This window comes from Homarus americanus, unplaced genomic scaffold, assembly GCF_018991925.1.
Source record: "Homarus americanus isolate GMGI-L3 unplaced genomic scaffold, GMGI_Hamer_2.0 scaffold41027, whole genome shotgun sequence".
Taxonomy (NCBI): Eukaryota; Metazoa; Arthropoda; class Malacostraca; order Decapoda; family Nephropidae; genus Homarus; species Homarus americanus.
Window position 1 is genome coordinate 1,696,909 of NW_024745073.1, and position 21,882 is coordinate 1,718,790.

General features: G+C 35.3%; 1 protein-coding gene across 3 annotated transcripts; it reads right to left on the reverse strand.

The window, feature by feature from the left end:
- Nucleotides 1-649: 649 nt before the first annotated feature.
- Nucleotides 650-21,237, reverse strand: LOC121878392 (diacylglycerol kinase epsilon-like). 3 transcript variants are annotated; one of them, XM_042384600.1, is made up of 11 exons: nucleotides 21,112-21,237; nucleotides 19,361-19,520; nucleotides 16,226-16,397; nucleotides 10,399-10,550; nucleotides 9,773-9,914; nucleotides 7,570-7,790; nucleotides 6,412-6,592; nucleotides 5,939-6,072; nucleotides 4,096-4,273; nucleotides 2,657-2,793; nucleotides 650-2,153 (listed from the first exon to the last, which is right to left on the reverse strand). In XM_042384600.1, exons 2-11 carry the CDS (start codon nucleotides 19,514-19,516, stop codon nucleotides 2,040-2,042), a joined length of 1,587 nt encoding a protein of 528 aa, XP_042240534.1. In that variant the 5' UTR covers nucleotides 19,517-19,520; nucleotides 21,112-21,237; the 3' UTR covers nucleotides 650-2,039. The 3 variants fall into 3 exon arrangements, with proteins under 3 accessions (XP_042240534.1, XP_042240535.1, XP_042240533.1); XM_042384601.1 differs by having other exon boundaries at nucleotides 10,399-10,529; nucleotides 19,361-19,517; nucleotides 21,112-21,231; XM_042384599.1 differs by having other exon boundaries at nucleotides 19,361-19,517; nucleotides 21,112-21,231.
- Nucleotides 21,238-21,882: the final 645 nt, after the last annotated feature.

Consider the following 21,882-nt stretch of genomic DNA (forward strand, 5'->3'; position numbering starts at 1 on the left):
AACTAATCGCTTTTTTTCTGTGTTTCCAAGCAAATTATTGGTCATTTTGAAATATATTTTATATATTGACAATATATAATGCAGTGCAGTGTTGATTTAAAGAAAATAATCTTGAAATACACCAAGAGAACTAAAATTGTATGGGTGAAATGGTGCCATGGGGTGACTTCTCTTCCACCCCAATGCCTTCTCTTCTTCCTTCTCCAACTCTATCTCTAATCTACTATCATCATCATCATCCAGGAGCCTTTCTACATTAACACACCTCAAAGTAAGTGGTAGAACTTTTCTACCATTTTTGTTAAATTTAGAAATTTTCGCATTAACCAATTATCCAAAACCCATTGAAACAATGGTTTCACATCTTAACCCTTTTCGGTTAATCTAATTCAATCTTCTGGAAATTTGATTGAGTTCAAGAATATATATATATATATATATATATATATATATATATATATATATATATATATATATATATATATATATATATATATATATATATATATATATATATATATATATATATATATGTATGTATATATATATATATATATATATATATATATATATATATATATATATATATATATATATATATATATATATATATATATATATATATATATATATATATATATACATATACGTAATACAGTGGCCAAGGCCACTGGCTTAATTAAAACACTACAAAAACTACCTAGTTTCAGGCTCAGCCATAAAATGCTGCTTCAGGATTAATTCTCCATTTATTCCATTGTCTACAAAAGAATAGCACCCTAAGAAAAGCATGCCATTGTAAAATCTCTAAAGGTCCATGGAAAAAAAAATTAACAGCAGCATAAGGTGCACATCCATCACTCTAGCTCAGTAATACTCATCAACTACAGACCTCACACATAGAGACCATTTTTTCTTAAAAAGTTCATCCTCACCCAACAATTTTATCACAATACCTGCAGCCTTCACTTCCAGACAGATGACCCCAATTCCTGCACAGATCTTCAGTGTTGAAGAGAAAAACTGGTCATGAGCTTTAGGAAAAACTGAACATATAAATATTAAAAGTGAGGCAAGTTTACATACACATCTACTAGTGGAAGTATATATGATGTAAAACCTAACTGAGGAGCTAGATAAGTGCAGTACCCAGGATCAAACTTGGGTTCTGCTATTACAAAAGTAAAGCACCAACAATTTAGTAATGAAAAGTAATTAACATGAAATATAACTTAAAAAACTGTAACTAATAAATATGCAATAGCTACTTTAGAACACTTCAACATTTTACAGAAAAGCTCCTAAAGTTAGATGAACACATTCAGGCAAAATTCTATTCTCCACAGATTATTAACCGACTCAATACTGTACACACAAAATATGTTACATCCAGCTCAAGTGCTCGTCATTATTTCAATTTGAACAATTGGTCATGAAAGAAATACTGAGGACATAGGAAGTGCTAAGCCTATAGGGTTAGCTATGTCACTGTTCACAGCACTCTTTCAAGGGGTTATATTCATTATCAAAACTGGGACAATAATAAATATAAAACTCAGTTTGAGAAAAACTTACATATACCTTGAGTTCATCAATGCACTTTGGTACATCAGCTACAAACAAATTGAAGGTATGATTGATATCATGCATTCTAATACCAGTCATTTTGTATAGTGTATAAATATTCTCCACAGAAAATTATTGTTAAACAAGTCATCAACAATTACCTTAGTATATTCTTGTACACATAAAGATATGACTTCTAAATGACTAGAGACCAAGTCATCAAGAAATGGCCCTGAGTTACTATTTTCCTGTCTAAGACAGTTTGATGTACATGTTATGACAGCCACATAACATAATACAATATTTTAAACATCACCAATAAATGCTCTTTAACAAATAAATATTGTCAAGATAAATAGGAAATTATATGCTAATATACTGTAGTATACAATGAGGTATCCAGTACAGTATATATGACTGTTACAAAATATACTGAAGAGCCCTCAACAATATCAATATATGTTCCTTTAGTATCACTCTCTGAGAAGAACAGATGCCTGATGATGATGTGATAACATAATGGTGCCTGGGTGCTGCTCCCATGGCTCACCGTCAATTTGCATTGGTGCAGTTCCTTTCAAGCAAAGCTGTCAGACAATAGGAGATAATATAAATTTATTATAGCTTTATTCTAAACTGGGAAATATATGAGTAAATAAATCCATAAATAAATACTTTGATGAAACTATAATGAAACAGAATAAACAGGTGGAATTTGGGATAGATGACAGGTTGATGAAAAAGTTTAGTCCTCTGTCCACTAACACAGTCTAACAGCCCTTAATATTATCATCTGCCATGATTCCATATGCACACTTGATGGTCCAACTGTGCCCCCCCCCCCTCCCTCCCCGTCTGGGTCTGGCCCCAGTTCAAAATTATATACAGTCTGTATAAGTCTATTACGGTTTATATGATAAAAAGATCCCACTAGTTTTCATTATAAAAGGATATATATAACAAAGTATAAAAAAGTAAACATAGACACAATGTACGATGCCCAGCTGTCTTTTCCCTATTTATCCTCACATCAAAATTACTAAAATAATAAATTACAGTATATTTAATCATCATACAGTACAAGTATTACCTTTAAAGAAGAGCACTGGCCAAGTCTTATGGGTTCACTAAGTCCAAGCTGCAACTGGGCAATGTGGAATGATGACACCAGACAAAATACTTCTAAAAGTCCATCATGGAAGTCTTGCTTTGGAGCATTAGCTCCTCCTGTAAGTTAAAAAAATGAAAGGATTATTAAGATAAAAGTTGCAAAGCAGCATCAAAAACTTATAATAAACTTATCAATCCATTATCTTTACTTCCCTCCCACTTTTGTATGATATAGGTCAAGGGATATTGACGCCTCAAGAAATGCAAGATTTGCACAAGTGTGTTTTAAGTGTTTGTACTTGTTGATTTGCACTTTCTTGTCACTATACAGGCAATCCTCTTTATATGCACTCCCACTATATACAGCAATGGGTCCAATCAATATATTTGTAGCTTGAACACATATGCAAAACAAGTCGCTGTGTAAATATTCCCGAGAAAAAAATGATTTATTGCTAGTTTCTTTCAAAAAGTGTGCATGAGGCATTTTCAAGCAGATCCAATCCAACTTGGCAGTCTTGGGATTATTGTGGAAATAGAAGAATCTTGCTTTTTCTCATAAACAGAATGTATCATCAGGGACGAACATCACACACTCTTGTATGGGTCTTCAGTATCACAGACACAAGCACCAAACCAGCAACTGACTACATGGAAATAGTCCAGGCAACTTATGCTGCCCTTCTTTTTTCCAATTATACAACAGTGATTCGTCCAATCCTCATGTAAATACAATACCGAGATCCATCGTCACCTGAAGATTAGTCCTCCAAGTAGCGTTGGGGGGTGGTTAAACATCTGAAGAGTTAAGCTGGAGGTGAATTATACATTCAGTAAAGTTCAGTTATGATTTATTGAGTCTTTAAGTCTTTTGTATTAAGACTGGCTGAAAATCAGTGCCAACTAACACATGCTCCATAGGAGAATTAGTTTCTCTAAAAAAATAATCACTTTATTCTTGACTTCCATGGAATGCATCCCTTTCATATTATATAGTAAGGAATGCCTGTATACAATTTGGTAATTGCAAATAGTGACTAAGAAAATGTAAACATTAAGTACAAACACACACGATCTCAGTAACCAAAAACTGCCATCTCCTGAAACTGAGGAAAACTTATATAAATACATAAATCAAACAGTTCATGAATATAATAAGGTTAGCTAATAGTCCATGTAGAAAAACATTCATGATTATTATACAGTACTATATTGTCTTATGTATGTTTTGTGCAATCCTGCTAACAAATTGGTGTTAGACAGAAGTATGAGTCATGTCTTTATAGATAAACAAAGGAAAATACATATTCCTTCTGCATATATAGGAAGATATTAAAAATAAAAAAGAAATGTTTTATGATATAATCTGTGCAAGTTGGAAAAGATAATAATTTAGATCTGAGAATAAAATTTACTAACCAGTGCCCAAGGTCCAAGGTCTTACTCCAGCACCCCAACTTGCTATGTTGAGAACAACCACAGCTTCCAAATTAGGCAGCTCCACTTTTTGGTCATCCATATACAGTTCAAGCTTCTGGTCTAGGTCCTTACACTCATGCTCAAAGACATCCTTAGTACCAAATGTGAAGTATATCATCTGCAAGTGTTTAAACTTCTTACACTACTGCACACTACACAATGAAGCTAAATGAACACAGGTAGTAAACACAGAAAAGTTATATGAAGATAATAACACTCACCAGCGGCTGTATTAATTTAACTATACATTTTCTTTCAGTGAAGTGACTACTGTCATTAGCTGATCATTCACAGAGATTTTGGTGACCTTATTATGTGCATTACTGCAGAACCATAGGTGAACATAAAATATAGCTGGACTTAAAGTAAATATCACAGAAAAGTGCCAAGGCAATTTTTTTTCAGGGAGGTCATTAATGTCATTATGACCATGAAATTTGATGGCTGTAGCAAGTTCCATTTGTATAGAACCCACATTGAATATAAAATTTAACATGACCTATATTTACTCAAAAATAGACCCCAGCAAGCTACTTTTCCAAGATCTAATTGTTATTACATCATACATATGAAGTTTGGTGACTGAAGGAAAATCATGCAACCCTTCCATAGTGAGTTCCAAGCTAATCTAGGACAAATTAATAGAGGATTTATGATGCATTATTGTTGAATATAAGTTGGATATAATCAATCCTTCATGGAATAAGTACATTTCTTAGTTTAAAAAAAAAAAAAAAAAAAAGCTTTATATTTTTGACCAAGAAGGAATTATATCTTAAAAGACAAGGCAGATGCTTTGTAATTAAATGTAGAGAAGTTGGAAAAGTGTATTAGTACACAAGCATGATAGCAACTCCCTTCCGCTTGAAAGAGTAATTACAGGGTGGCCCCCAAGTTCGCGGAATTTTATTTTGCGGTCCTCTATTATTCGCGGATGACACCTTGGATGTACCCAAGAATGAATGTAGGTAGTTTTATAGTTACTGGCATTTTCACAGCTGAGACAGGGAGCCATTTGTTCTAGAGACAGTAATTTCCTTTACCTGTACAGTATTGTAAATATGTGTGTGTGTGTGTGTTTGTGTAGACACACACACACAAAACACATACAAATAAATAATAACTGGAAAATCCTCTCACAAATAATCAGAAACAAATTTATTAAAAAAATGTGAGTCTACCCTCAAGTCCGCGCTTTATTACTTTACAGTATAAATAATGCACGGACTTGAGGGTAAACTCACATTTTTAATAAATTTGTTTCTAATTATTTGTGAGAGGATTTTCCAGTTATTATTTATTTGTTTTGTGTGGGTGTCTACAAACACACACACATATATACAATACAGGTAAAGGAAATAATTGTCCTAAGGGCAAACACATAAAGGGAACATACATTTCTTTGTACACAAGTAAAAATGTACCTCCCAGTCCGCAAATGTTATTCATGGATTTGGCAATTCACGGCCATTTTGAGAACCCAACCCCGCGAATTTGGGGGGCCTCATGTAAACAATGGTGACCAGGGTGTGCCTAACTGCAATGAACTCTAGCAGCTTGAGGTATGTGCTGTGAATGTTCACTGAAAAAGTATCCTATCATGCACCTCTTATATGGTCACAAAATTACAAGACCAAAAAATAGAAATAAAGTCTCATGAAAATGGTTCAAATTGTAAAATAAGACTCACTATCATTTTCAAGGACCAGTGCTCATGTATACCTATTGTAAGCATATAAAACTGAAAAACATTTTGATATATACAGTACCTGTACTACATTACCTTATTTATCAATCGGTTGCTAAATATATAAAATGGTGACTGGCGTGCCCAATCAAAGTTGAGTGTAACGAGGGCATCCACACCAACACTGAGATAGTTGTTCATAAAATATTCCCGAGCTGGCATGCGTATTCCTGTTGGAAGATTAGGGTTTAACTTCAGCAAAAATTTGGATTAGTATATTTATACTGTATAGTGTAAGAGTAAAGAAACGATCAATTTCTCTGAATATCACCATCAGGAGCATAAACATTATTGTTTGCTTTGTACCCATGACAGCAACACAAATGATACGTCATAAGTTTATCATGTTCAGATGCTCATAATCTTATGTCTCTACATTATCTCTACCAAACTTGTCTCCAATAATAATAAAATATTACGTTGCAAATAAAATTTTTGACAAGAATACTGGACCTACTTTACTTGAGATTGGTATGAACACAGTTTAGATAAAAACAGTAGAAACTAACCAAGCTTCCTGTTTGGAACAAAATGAACCTTCCATCTATCCAATTTTGTTGGTACTGCTGAGGCAAGTTCCTGTAGATACTGAACTACATCCACATATCTGGAGTGACCTTCACCATAGCCAAGAACACGGGAGAGATCATTGCCTGTTCCAAGTGGCAAAATGGCAACCAAAGGATCTTTCTGTAAGCAATTTTTTATTTTTGTTTAGATAAAGGTACAAATTACTTTATACCCTGTATCTACCATACCAGTAGATCTGCCTAAACAATATACCATACCCAAATCAATTTGAAATTGCACTCAAAATAAAATTAAACTTATGATTTTGTATCTAACCAGCTATATAAAACATTCTGTATGAACGGTTGTGTGTGCGTGTAACAGTAAAAAAAAAAATAATAAAAAAATAAAATTACGTAGTATACTGTACAGGTATTTATCCAAAAATATGAGTTGCTCTGCTAGGGGGATGTAGCTACAGGGACAGTCCAATGGTACTCCCTTTCACATAAAGACCCCAAAACTGGTTTACCTATTGCTTCAAATAAATTAGAGCCTGCCATCAGCATCACATCCTTCCCAAAATGTCACTGAATGCTAGCTAGTACTTCACTCATACATACTGTACATGCATACTGCTGATTCCTAGATGTTCACCTCCCTCACCTTCAGGGCATCCTTCACCCCATCCATCCATCTTCTTGGTGGCTTCACCCACTCCCTCTTAAATCTAATTATCCATTTTCTTTTTAACCAATCCTTCGAATCTAACAGGGCTACATCAAATCTTTCCTGAGGTACCTTTATTATAAGCCAATGAATGAAAAATAGATAGACAGACAACTTGGTAAGAAGACACGACTCATCAATAAAGTCTCCCCAAGAATAATATAATAAAATGGAAATAAAAAAGTTGCAAAATCAAAATTTTCTTAAGCCTGATACTGTCAACTTCAAAGAAGGGGTACAGTACTATAAAGGCTCAACTACCGATCTTTTGAAGAATTAATATGGGAATCATTTAAAAGGTTGCTTTTCCTACAATATTCAGATTATAGAAAATATGACAATAATACTGTATGCCCTAACTGGTGAATATATAAAGCTATTTAAATTTTCTCTCCGCTATTTAAAGTAAGGTATGACTATATTTTTACCTTTAACTTCATATTGTGAATGGCATTGAAAATCCATGCCACAGTACCATCTCCACCTGCTACAACAACTCTACATGTAACATCAGCAGGCAGCAGACGACACCATTCCAGAGCTTCCTCTGCAGGATAATCCGCCAGATCTCTTACTTGAGCAGGATTCAAGACATTTCTAAATGATGACAAGACACTATCTGCCTCACTGCTGCCAGATTTTCGATTACCTGCAAAGACAGTTTAAAGTCAGCCAACAAACCTTTTTATCACAAGAAGGTATAGTAGCAACAGTTACTAAAGCATTACTAAAAATAACAACTACAATTAGACATTTTTACAATCTGAATAGATATGAGGACTGATCTTAAAATCCCATTTGATTGCAGAGCCTGAAGCTAAATGACTTGAGTAATACACTCACTACACCAGGGAAGTCACTAACCCAGGTTAGTCATGTAACCATAAGCATTTGTGGCTGGGTAGTAGTATCCACTGCTGAGATCTGCCCTCACATAACCCAAAGACTACTCTCATCTCTCCATAACAACTGTTGCTCTTAAAGGAAGAACTACAGAATTACCTCTCTCTACCGACATAATTGGTGAGCAGCCAGTTTGTTATGGGGAATTTTTCAGTATACCTGCACAGTAAAATTAATCTGTAAATCTCATTCAATACCAAACATTGTTCGGTATATATGAAAACGTTTGGTATGTTTAGTCCAGATAAATTGTCACAATGCTGGATTTTTTTATATAAAATATAGTTTGGTAACACAAAATATTAATATACGCCATATATCATACATAATACATAAAAAATACAGTAATACGTAGATATTGTACAAATATATTTCAATATTACATAAACAGTTCCTTCCCTGGCTGGCTGGCTGGTCACAGCTGTTCATCTATGTAAACAGATCACCTGGAATTTAATATGACATAATAACTCATCAGGTTGAGTGAGTTTTTTTTTTTGGGGGGGGGGACTAATTAATTTACAATAATGTTTTATTCACCCAGCACCATAAGAAATTAAATACAGTATCTATAATAATATAGGAATTATGGAAAATTGCAGGCTGTTGTTTTAACCAATCCTCCCAGTAATACGAGCAAGTGAAAAATCGACTGTAAGTAATGTTTACAAAGTGTATGCTGTAGCTTTACGTAATATTACTAACCCAGAGAGAACAAATGCTCTAGAATCATAGTCTTCAAAAAGGACAGTCCTACAAAATGGGCCAATCAAATGTTGGTACAGTACATAACCACAAGCTCGCCAAATTATGCAGAACGAATACTGTACTGTATAAGGTAAACAATTTCACACAGAGGGTGGTAAACCTATGGAATGGTCTACCAGCCCAAGCTGTGGAATAAAGAACAGTAATGTACTGAACTTCATAATAGCCCTTGGCAAAATTATCCAAAAAATAGAGGGATCCTACACAGGCCACTGGCCTCCTCCCCACAGCATAGCCATGTCTAGGGTGGCCATTAGGTTAATAAGGGGGTTGCAGGACAAGAGGGGAGAATTTTAAGCTCAATCCAGCCAACAACCTGCCTTACCTAACATCTCTCTCACAGAGAATTAAGTTCCCACACCTAATTGTTCTTATTTTATACTGTAGTTTCATATTACTGTAGAATGTATTTTCTTTATTTCTAAGTCACATTAAAGTATTGTATTATAGTATTATACAGTACAGTATTGAATATTTGAGGAGGGGTTCAGAAGAGGGTTCAGTATATAGTGTACAGTACTGAATAGCGAATCTGTTCGGAATAGAGAGGTATTACTGGAATCTGAGCAGCAGTGCGGTATACAGTACAGTATAGCAAATTTTGGTTTAGAGAGGTACACTGGTAATACTGTATAAGCAAAAGTTATCATGACCTGACAACACAAATCCTATACATCTTATTCATCCCATACCACAGAATCAACATGTGATTCATAAACATCAGTGTTACAGCCATAACCACTTGTGTATGAGGTACCCTGTGTGCTGAATAAAATCGTCTGGCATGAGACAAATAAAATATTAAAAGTGGCATCCCCATAGTGAAGGGGTTAATAAAGCAAGGCTTAATTTAACAGAGAGAAGAGAGTAGGGATCCCAGTCATGGTGTGTCTCTTCAATAAATATTAGTAATCTTTTCCCAACAATCACTCACCTACTATTCCTGCTTTTTACCCTTACCTATAACAATGACTGGACTCCAATTGGTGCTCTCTGGTTTCAACACTTCCTTAAAAAGGAGATTTTTCCTCATCCTCGACAATTTCAAGCGAATGCAGTTGGGTGGAACGATGTACTCTCTGAGCTTACCCAAGTCACAGACCTGAAAGAAGCATGTACAGTACTGTATACAGTATAGTATAAAATTTGGACAAACTGCTGCACTTATATTAAATTAAATTGCAGAAAGTACTTTGCAAACATGCCAGCTTTGGCAGTGTGGTTACAATGATTTTACTAATAAATAACTTTGAATTTGAGGAAGTGAAGAGAGTTGATTGCAGTACTTAGCCACACTACTACCTTGTGTACCAAAAAGGCTTAGCTTACAATGTGCTGTACTACCCCAACCAAGCCATCAGGCATACAGGGCACACTTTCTATTTCAGTGACTAAGTGTATGTAATATACCATTACAGTAGTGCGAACATATACCATTTGAACTTGATATTCAATTTAGTACACATTTCAGGAAGGTGTGTAGTCCTCTCCAGGTATAGCTAACCCTTCATAAAACCACACTCCTCCACACCCACAAAAAAGAAAGGTGCACACTGTAGAATGGTTTCATAGAATTATGTTTTTACCTCTGTTATGTTTTTGACACAGGCATCATGGGAAGACCGGTGGCACCAGCAACACCACCAGTCACACAGCATGGGGTCTGTTCCACATTCTCTCTTGCACATTTCACAAACTGCATTAAGTGGTAGATTTCCTGGTGACAAAGTAGACATATCTTGCAATAAAAATATTAATATTAGGTATACTGTACTGTACTTTTTCTCAAAGATACAAAAACAAATTAATAATTATTAAATATGATAAAAAAAATTTGTTAGCGTAAAATCTATATCCTTTAAATTCCTCTCCAACATATCTTCCTGAATTTCAAGGATAAACTCTATAATAAAATTGTAAATAAATTTCTATAAGTACTATACAGTATTATCTATCTAAAAAAAAAGTCAATTAGCTATCCTCATAACATGACAATGAATAATTAGAAAATACAGTGCTCTCTATAAGTACAATATGTCATTATCAATCCTGGGTAATTCTGCCTTAATTATACAAACGACATGACCACAAAATTTGTTTGATGGAGTTTCAAAGCAGTAAAAATGATGAATATAACTTGAAATCCCATTTGATAACCAAGACCATATTGGACAACCCATGTTGTTCAGCCAGCTAAGTCCATAAAGTTAAAACCCAGGCTAACCCTTGACTAAAATGACCAGGGACAAATCAATAGATTAGCCCCAGGATGCTTAAAAATTAAGTATTGCTTTTCAAAGTACGTAGAACGCTATCAGGTCACAACCACATCAGCAGTGTGCAACTCTCCAATCATTTGTTTAGTCATACCAAAGGACCAAATCAACAAAGTACTTCAGTGCCAGCTATTCTGCCACATAACCATAAGAGGAGGGCAACAGAGTTCACCAGTAATTTTGGTATAATAGAAATGGTTAATCCTGGAAATCTCACTTTACAGTCAAGTCAGGACTAGTGAACAGTGTCCATCAAGTTTAGTATTATGGGTTGAAAGCTGCAACCCTATTAAACTCCCAGTATCGATTGCTGCCACTCATCAAACTATTCCTGAGACAGGAGTCCAGGAGACGAAAACCACCATTCGTGGTTGTGAGCTTAAGGAGTCTTGATGCAGTTCTCCCTCATTTAATATAGGTTATGAACCCATTATTCACCTGTATGATCTTCAGTGAGTTGGAAAAAAAATTTGTATGTTGGAATTCAGTTACATACAGACTATATATATTTTGTAGTTAATAGTACAGTACAGTGGGGTATGCTATAACGAACGGATCCTACTACGAATATTCCTATAACGAATGGTTTTACCTATAAAATTGAGAATGCTATAACGAACGAAACTCCTACAACGAACATTATTTAATTTTTTTTTCTTTTTTTTTTTTTACTAATTTATTGTTTTTTTATTACAAGTATTAATGATATTCTTTATTTCAGGGGTTTAGATCCATATTTATGCACTTTTTTACAATTTCTACAATTTTATATTATATTTTTCAGTGTTAAGTGGTTGTATTTGGGGGCCTGGAACGGATTAATCCTATAACGAACAAGGTTCTAGAACCAATTAGATTCGTTATAGCATACATGTTTTAGCCCAGGTCTGTTTGGACTCTTTTTAACAACAAAATCACACAAAGACATCTTTATAACTGCAGCCAGGATACTCCACTTAACAAAAGAGACGCTGCGCTTTAATATTTTGTTCTAGGCAGCACAAATGACTTCTAACAGAGAGATACATTATTATTAGAAGGCTCTTTCCTTAAGTCTGAACACCAGCCAGACTGAATTAGTAAATCCTGGCTCACGCTTTGGACACAGAAACCCAGTCGCTCATGAACAACCTGAAGTTCCCTCTCTTGTTAACAAACTTACCAAACAAAACAGCAGAATTATTTAGGTAATTTGGAGTTCTTTTATGGAAGAGGAGAATGTTAGGCTCCCCAAACTGATTTACCCTTAGGTTAATGTGTGTGTGTGTGTGTGTGTAAAAAAAAAGAAAAAAAAAAGTAGTTGTGTGCCTTTCTCGAGAAAAAATAAATGTCTTTTTATCACCCCCTCCCACACACAAAAAGCTGTGACTGTATAACTTAATCATAAAAGTGTCAATTGTAAAGACAGATATGAAAAAAATCATCTGGCCCTTGTTGGAACTAATGTATTCAGGACAGATACCTCTACACTCTGTGAGAATACAGCTATGAATGAAATGATCCAAACAAGTAGACCAGGTTTTGTTGATGTGCCTATGACCTGATACCCCCCTGCCTTTAACTGCAACATCATTTACCAAAGAGCCTTAAAATAGCTTTTATTATTTTTCAAAGAAGTTCCAAGCTGTGGATATATTGTACCTCCTATATTGATAAATCCCAGGACACTATATTGAGTGCCTAATCTGAGTTCCAATCCCTAGAATTATCTGGATGAATAATATGGGTTTTAAGGAGTCATAAGATTAGAAACAAATATTAGGAGGTGCAGTACAATGAATAAATCATTATAAACTCTTAGCAGCAAATTATTAAACTATAGCAACTCTGGAACTTCTCCACTATTGCAGAGAATGATAAAGGATTGATCCTGAAATCCCATTTTATAACTGAGTCAGGATCAAGCAACTGCACAATTAGCAAGTCTAGAGGTTGTAATTTCATGCTTCAAGGCCCCAGCATGTGACTGGAATCTGAAAATAAATTCATTGATGGAATTATTCTTCACATTGATACAGCTGTCCTGAAGATATCCACTTGATAAGATGGTAACAGTACCCTTAAAAGGGAAAAGGCTCGAGTTTTACTATGAGCATAATAAGAGATGCTCTTATCTGTTCATTTGTTTTGAGACATCAGTCTCAAATGTTCAAACCTGGTCATTCATCCAGACCCAGCTCACATTAGCACCCACAAAGGTAGGAAGGAGGGATAATGAGTTGCTCAATCCCAAACTTGGTTGTAAAATGGGATTTCAAGATCAATCCTCCATTAACCATTGGGTACGGGGAGTCTCCCTATGCCAAGTAAAATGTTCAGGTGTTAACCAAATAAAAATTAAAATTGGCATCCCATAGTGAAGGGGTTAACAACCTCAGGTCGGGATCAAGCAACTCTCATTACAAAACCAGACAGCATGGGAATACCTTGACTTGGTAATGATTTTTACTTAGAATGAAAATAAGGTATTTCCTAAATTGTTTATGAACTGACACATTCTGTACCAATGAGCATCCTTATGGTTTACAGAAACACACCAAAAGTACCTTGTCAAAATCCACCACTTCTATTTAATGGTGGATTCCTGTTATTCCTGAAGATTCTAGAACATGGAGCTAACAGATGAATATTCAGTAGTTTTTATTTAACCTGCCTGATTTGGAAGTAAGTTAATTATAAGGCTTCTCCATCTTCCATCTCAAACCTCCAGAATGATTTAAATATTTCAGAGATTCTTCCTCTAAAATCCCCCAAAATGCGACGACTGTGATGTATCTGCCAACCGTTAGAAGATCCTTGGCCCTTCTTCACCTATGCTATGTACCCTCAGAAGAAAGCAAAGAGGAACCCATCTTAAACTTTTTAGTGAACCTGAGAAAGGCATTCGCAGGATCCTGTGCTTATCATCTCTAGTCATCATTGACAAGAACCTGAATTATGTATCATCTCAAAAAACCTATACTGTACACTGTATCACCCTCCAGTGGGTTAGTCACAAACAATCTAAACCAACTTAATAATCACTAGACAATTTGGACATAATTACTGTACATTAAATCGGTGAGAAAACAAGTAAATAAAATATTTAGCTCGTCAACAATAGCCGTATGAAGACATGAAGCTACCCAGCTGTTCAGGAAAAAATGGACTAAACCATAACATATGCAAACTATCACTACTATCACTCAAGAGAAACTGCTTCTTTGAAACTTCCACTGCCAACCCTTGCTGCACCAGGGGATGGACATTATATTCCAGAATCAATTTCATCATCATGTGTTTTAGAGTTATTTTCCACATTTACATGGGTTAGCCATCATTACCTGATGTCATCTCTCCAAGCTGCATGTTCTCTTGTAGTCCCCTCTCATCAGATTCTTAACTCTATAGTATTGTCATGTCTTGTAACCTCTCCTTACATCATTCTTGCTCAACCCCTTACCTCTCATCCCCTATACACTTAAACTCCTGCATCTTTTAACCCAACTGGCCTCCTTCATTCTCCCCATATGTCCAAACCATCTCAGCCTACCTCTATGCAAGAGTTTGCCAATCAATACCCAACTGCCCTCTTAGCAAAAAACAGGGTTTCCCATCTTTTCGTGTCAAATTGCACATCCACTTCACCATTCCCGTATCAGATAGCTCAAGCCTGTGTAAGTCAAACTCTTTAACCACCCATGTTTCACTGCCAGACAACATCACATTTCTCATGATAGTCGCATATACTGTATATGGAGGGAAGGTCCTCTTACCATCAATTAAGATAGCAGCTCCCAAAACATCAGCATAAGTTATTATTTTATTCTATTTTAAATTGCTAAACTTCAATTTTCTTTATTTTCTGCTTTATAGTAATTCACCACAATTCTAGCATCATAACATACTCAATATGGTTAGGTTACAATTTTTGTTTACATAAAATGTCCTTTTACATTTTCTGACAGTTCAGTACAGTACTTTTGTAGGTTAAAATGTTTTTATTTATTTATTTATTTTGTATCATGCCTTTCTGCCACATGGAGGTTCAACAAAGTAACTTGAATGAAACTGTTTGTTACAGTACACATGTTCATGCAAGAAATGTCATAAATTTCAAAATGCAACAGCTTGTCAGTCAAAAATTCACAGAAACTCAATGACAGCAATTAAAATAGTGGAGCAAACCCTTAGGTTCTCTCCGAAGAGGTGCCCCAAAGGACAAAATAAGTGGAAGGGTAAGTCAGACATTTAAGAAACAGGACAAATCACACTGAAAACAACTTAAATTTGCTCTCAATGAACTACCTAGTTTCATTGAGCAGGTTATCAAATTCACTAAACCACAATACTTGATACATGATGTAAACATCTGAGGCTGAATCTTCCTGATCTCTTTCACAAAACAAAAATAATCTATCTTATAAAAAAAAAAACTGATGTATGCACGGGCTTCATTTCCTCAGTGTAAGGAGATGGCCCTGGAACCAAATTATTAGCTAATACAGTGGACACTCCTACATCAGCAACTGGGACTGCATGGCCTTTTTATCCTTTGTGTCCAAAAAAAAAAAATAAATAAAAAAAATAAGAATAAAAAATAAAAAAAATAAAAAAATGGCTGTCTGCAAGATCACAGCAGGAGCAGAAAGTCTATGTTGTGCAGAGAGTGAATGAGATCTGAAGCAGTTGATCAGGTTCAAGCACTTTGTAACTGATGTCAACAAACAAATGACTGAATTAAGGCATCTTTTGCTTTGCTCACAGCAAAATTGTCAAGCCTTTTATTTATTGAGGATACTTTCTTAATAAGTGGATATCCTTCTGGACCTTGGAATGAAGATGAAGGATAATCTATTTATCAGAGTTTTTTACCCCAGTCACAAGTTAGAGCCCTAGGAGATGGCTCAAGCCTCTGTACTTACTGACTATATGCTTGATCCTGACCTGAGGTTATAAAATATTTAACAAGGATCATACCAACCCCCTTGCCTTCATTTAAGTAAAAATTATTTGACTTTTATTATCAAAAATTGTATACTGTAAAAAAAAAAAGATTACAGAGAATTACTAATCCTTTCAACTAAAGAGAATCTGGTTGATTAATTTTGGCCAAAAGAAGGCTAGGTGAACAAGAACAGGCAACATCGAGCATCACCTCTGATCCAGTGATGCTTGTGTGTACGGGCCTTGGTGGTGATGACCTTGCACGGCAATGTCTTGTCAGCCGCCTCAATACATTCAGGAGAGTTGGCACACACTCCACACGAGTCACAGAATACCCCATCACAAACCATGATCAGTTTCTCACATATGTTGCAGAAGCTTGGCTGTTAAGTACATGTGGCAAATCATGGAAAAATAACATTATTATCAATGTCATATGCCACCTGCAATTTGTTTCCTGTTTCTTCCCCTTAGAGATCATGCAAAAAATACTAACCAGAACATACATTTTATGACTGTCGTAGAATCTACTCATTCAGAATTCTGCAATTTATTCAAATGCACACTCCATTTACTGTGTTTGCATGCTATTCTATACACTTCACCCATGTTTACAATGCAGGACTTATGCTCTCTCATACACTCAAATCATCATTTTCAAGATTAAATAAAATTTCACCCAGTGAATTCTCAGTGACAGTGTTTTCAATTTATACTATGACCTTGCTTAAACTACATAAAAAAAAATTGAAGGTGTAATGGCCACTTCTATGGCCTGTTACAGATAATGGTCACAAGAGCAAGATTAACACTAAAGGTGGACAATTCCCCAACTGTCAAGTCCAAGAGGCCATAAATCTGGTTATTAAATGACAGAAAATGCTAATTGTTTACTACTCTAAGACCTTATTGTGATATATCCGCATGCTGAATTTGGTTAAAATCCATTTCTATTTGTTCAAGTCATAACATTCACAATCCCAAGGCATAAGGAAAGAACACATGCATTCCTATGTCTGTCTCTTAGGACAGCAAAGGACAAGAACCATATTAACTGTGACCCTGGTTCATAAACGGCAACTGACTAATGCTGTCATGTGACTGCATGGGATGTCTGTGATAGGATGATACTTCTCCCAGCTTATCCACTCTAAAACTAGCAACATGACACACTTAGTTCATAGTCTTCTGCCATTGTACAAGGTTGATCCCTCGCTTGCTGCTGTTTTTGCATAAATTTCTTTTCCGCAGTACAGTACTGTACATTACTGTACCAAGACACAATCAGCCAAGAATACAGTGTTAAAGCAGTGTTAAGACAAAATGTGATTACCGTTACGTATACAGTACAGTACTGTACATTACTGTACCAGGACACAATCAGCCATGAAAACAGTGTTATGAAGTAAAAAGTGATTACAGTTACTTATACTGTACTGTACATTGAGCAAAATGGACAGTGTATGCCAACTGTAGGATCAAGATAACAGCACCTGCTGGTGAGTACAGTACAGTAATAATATACATTACTTTATTTATAATATATTGTTCGTGTACAGTGGTGTTTGTGTAAATAAATACAGCTCGTGACTGTCCGTGTGAGATGCATACAGTGGTTCCTCGGTTAATGAACTCAATCCGTTCCAGCAGGTTGTTCGTTAACCGAAAAGTTCGTTAACCGAAACCATTGTTTCAATGGGTTTTTGGGTAATTGGTTCCAGCTCACCGAAAATTTCCTAAATTCAACAAAAATGGTAGAAAAGTTCACTTACTTTGAGGTGTGTATGTAGAAGGCTCCTGGATGATGATGATGATGGAATTAGAATGGGGGTGGAGGAGAAGGAAGAAGAGAAGGCATTGGGGTGGAAGAGAAGTCACCCCATGGCACCATTTCACCCATAAAATTTTAGTTCTCTTGGTATATTTCAAGATTATTTTCTTTAAATCAACACTGCACTGCATTATATATTGTCAATATGTAAAATATATTTCAAAATGACCAATAATTTGCTTGGAAACACAGAAAAAAAGCGTTTAGTTGAAGAGAGTCTCAAGCAAGATGTTACCTCCAGTGAAAACAGAGAGAGACTAACGCCTGTCTGGTGTGTTAACAGGCTGGATGGCACGCCAGAAACTAGTTTCTTTACCTTCAATTATGTTCAATAATTGTTAAAATGACTAAAAAAGTTAATATTAAACTTTTAAAATTATTGAATAATATAAACTTCTTGATATTTACTAAAATAGTAAGGAATTTAAGCCCTAGAACCGATTAATGTATTGGCGGACTGATACTAAAGCTGGTTGCCCGGCCAGTGCAAACGAAAACATGTTGAGGTCGGTTCGTAAGAAATTCGTTAACCGAATTGAAGATTCTTATGGAAGGCAGTTCGTTAACCGAAATTTCGTTAACCGAGGCGTTCGTTAACCGAGGGATCACTGTAGATTAATTCTCAGGAAAACTTTCCCCAGTACAGGGTGGAAAATTCCAGTCTTGGTTGTGACACTCAGCTCCATTCATGCCTTGCATACCTGTAATATATACAGTGTATATATATATGTGTGTGTGTATATATATATATATATATATATATATATATATATATATATATATATATATATATATATATATATATATATATATATATATATATATATATATATATATATATATATATATATATATATATATATATATATATATATATATATATATATATATATATATATATATATATATATATATTTTCTCAGCTGAGCACTGAGTCAACAATCTCCCAACATATGTTGAATAAAAGCTTAAACATCACACATGCTAATCTCATCCACTTGTCATACTATGCAACACAGTACAGTACTGTGCACAGAACACACATGCAATTAACAAAACATCCGACACAGCTATGTCAGTCTCGCCTTGAATCTTTTCTGAGTGCACATCATTGGAGACAAGCAACTTTACTCACAACTCTAAATTAATGAGCTCCATGTTAACAAGATTACTTTCATTTAAAAAACAGTACTACAATTAGCTATTTGCAATTTACAGAGATTTTCATAAATAAAAGAACAAAAGAAATGGTAAAAACTTATCATACTGTATGAGCATCATAACCAATCAAGATAGTTCAGTGAATATCAACCAATTCAATTAAATTTTAATAATTTACTGAACAAGTAAACTCCCTCTAACACATTCCATATTCTTTGTTTACATTAGTGGAAAGAGTTAAAACATTTAAAATCAATAAGACTCATACAATTCTAAGTATACCATATATGAGCCAAAATGCATTTGATTCTACAGGGTAAGTACTTAAGAGAGACACTGAAATATCTCACTTACCCTGGGAAACATGCCTGTTACACACCACCGATGTCCCTTCATAACGTCTCTGGCGTGGAGTTCATGGTGCAGGCGTCGAGTGGTAAGCTTAACAATGATTATGACTCCAATGGCAAATATAATGCCAAACACAATCTGTCCAGTTGTGTCACTCATCCTGCTGATACATACATGTCCATCAGTTAAAATGTCATTCAAAAGGAATTACAGTCATGTATAATTAGAAATTTTATGCCTTCTGATTAAGTTATGCATACTGACAGTCATATATAGAGAAGCACCTAAATAATGTTGATTAGTTCAAACTGACAATATGTACTATAGTGTTCTGTTATAAAACTGCTAGGTAATGTCTGAGAACAATGCTACCACCAAAAGTTGTTCGATTACAATCATCTTTTCCACAGATGTTCTTAGCATTATAATAAGTACCCTGTACAGTATTTTAAAAGAGGAAACAAACTGAAAAGACAACAACACGAGCCGACACGGCAGATTTTTAAGGAGTATTTATAGTAAATAAATAATCTCTTTATGTATAAAGCATGTAGAGAAATTATTTTAGTGTCATATGATCAGTTTTTCACTGTGTTTTACCCAGCAATTTCCTTCATTCTTCATGCCCTGCCTACTACAGATGATTTATGGTCGTAGAAAAAAAAAAAAAAATAAAAAATAGGTTAATGTTGATGACTGACCCGCGGACGAATTAATTGTTTTACAGTATACTTTCTTACTTTATTTTCATCAGTGAATTCTGATATGATAATCATTTCTTGTGCAAATGCTTTGCTTGGTAGATAATTAGGCTCCAAGGCACACAATACTTTGTCTTCTCAGCAGTAATGTGGCGGTGACGTCTCATCCCAGGATGTAAACGGCCAATCATATTGAGGTATTTCAAAACACTCCACCGCCTGGACTGGATCAACGCCGATGCTCAGTGTGCGCTTAAGTACCATTCGGTAAGGGCAGCTGCTCTCACGTCCACAAAATACGTAAAATTACACCATATCATGGCAAGTTTTTTCTGTTTAATATACCGGGGGGTCTGGGAGGCTCTAAGTTAGGTAAGGTTAGTTTGGTTTATTTGGTTAGGTTGGTGAGGTCTTCTAACAACGTTCCTGCTGCGTGTTTTTCATATCAACTATGGTTAGGTTAGGTTTAATTTAGAAATAACCACTTTTTAACACATTTACACAAATAACGACAGTGTCCACTATAAAACACAGTAAAATTGTTACTTTTTATAACCTTTTTTTTTATTAAAAAATCGGCCACGGGTGATTCATCAATAATTACCAAAAATTATTCTTCGCTAATGATCAGCTCGTCAGCTGCTTGGGCGGTCGGTCACATCCTTTAAAATACTTACTATAATGGTGGAAAAAAAATAACGAAATCGAACAACTGGTGGTCGTATTTTCCAAAATTACCCACTGACAATATGCAGAGACAGAACCTGGATTTTATGAGGGGGTTAGGATTTTGGCCACACCATTACCCAAATTAGCAAGTTATGCAATATAATGAACGTAAGCTATCAGGTGAAATCATGTCAAAATAATTCGAGCAATAAGGTTGCACCTTTATTCTGAAAACTCGTCATAGAAACCATACTTCAATAACTTCATCACCCCAGCCACCAATAAAACTATCCATAAAGAAGTATCAATTGAAACCATTATCAATTACTTAATCTTAAATTACACTACTCGTGTAGTTGAAAATCAAGTAAGTTTACAAGTTACCTGTTTCAATGGGGATATCCAAAATTCAATGGAGAAATATACTAATAAATCAATATTGGAGACCCGTGGAGGCTCCTCCACCAGACCCTCGTTGTTGTCTGTTTACCTTCTTAAAAGACTGTGACGTCACGACAGGTTGAGTGTAGGGATAACGGACTTAAATGGCTATAAAATTATGAAGATTTGTAACCAGAAAAAGGGTTAGGCAATTATTTAGCTGAATATGATGGACAGCTATTGTTCCAAGGGACTTGACCTCACTTTACTAACTCCTCCTCAGTCTCTATTTACCCCTAAAGATGTGAAGCACACCAATGAGCCTGGGAACTTTGTATTTTCGTTTTTGTGTGGTTATCACTTTATATATACTGTACACACACAGCTCAAGGTTAAAGAAGCCAAAGCCCAGAAAAATGTGAGGGGTAACTTGTACGGAGTGAGAGTTGTGAACTCTTGCAACAATCTGCCAGATAGTGTTGTGATGGCACCAAGTGTGGGCCGGTGAAAGTTGTTTGAACATACTTCCTAGCCCCCATTAGTCCCTATTCACCTAGCAGTAAAGTAGGTACCTGGTGTAAGTCGAAAGTTGCGAATTCGTATTCAGGGACAAGTTGTTGGAGCTTCCAATAACTTGATAACATAAACCACTGACTCTTGAGGCTCATACGCCCTTGACTCTTCAGGCTTCTACGCCCTTAACTCATGAGACATAAAGGCAAGCATGAACTTAGCATGCTTCCCTGTTGGGCGCTGTAAACGCTTCTGCGCTTC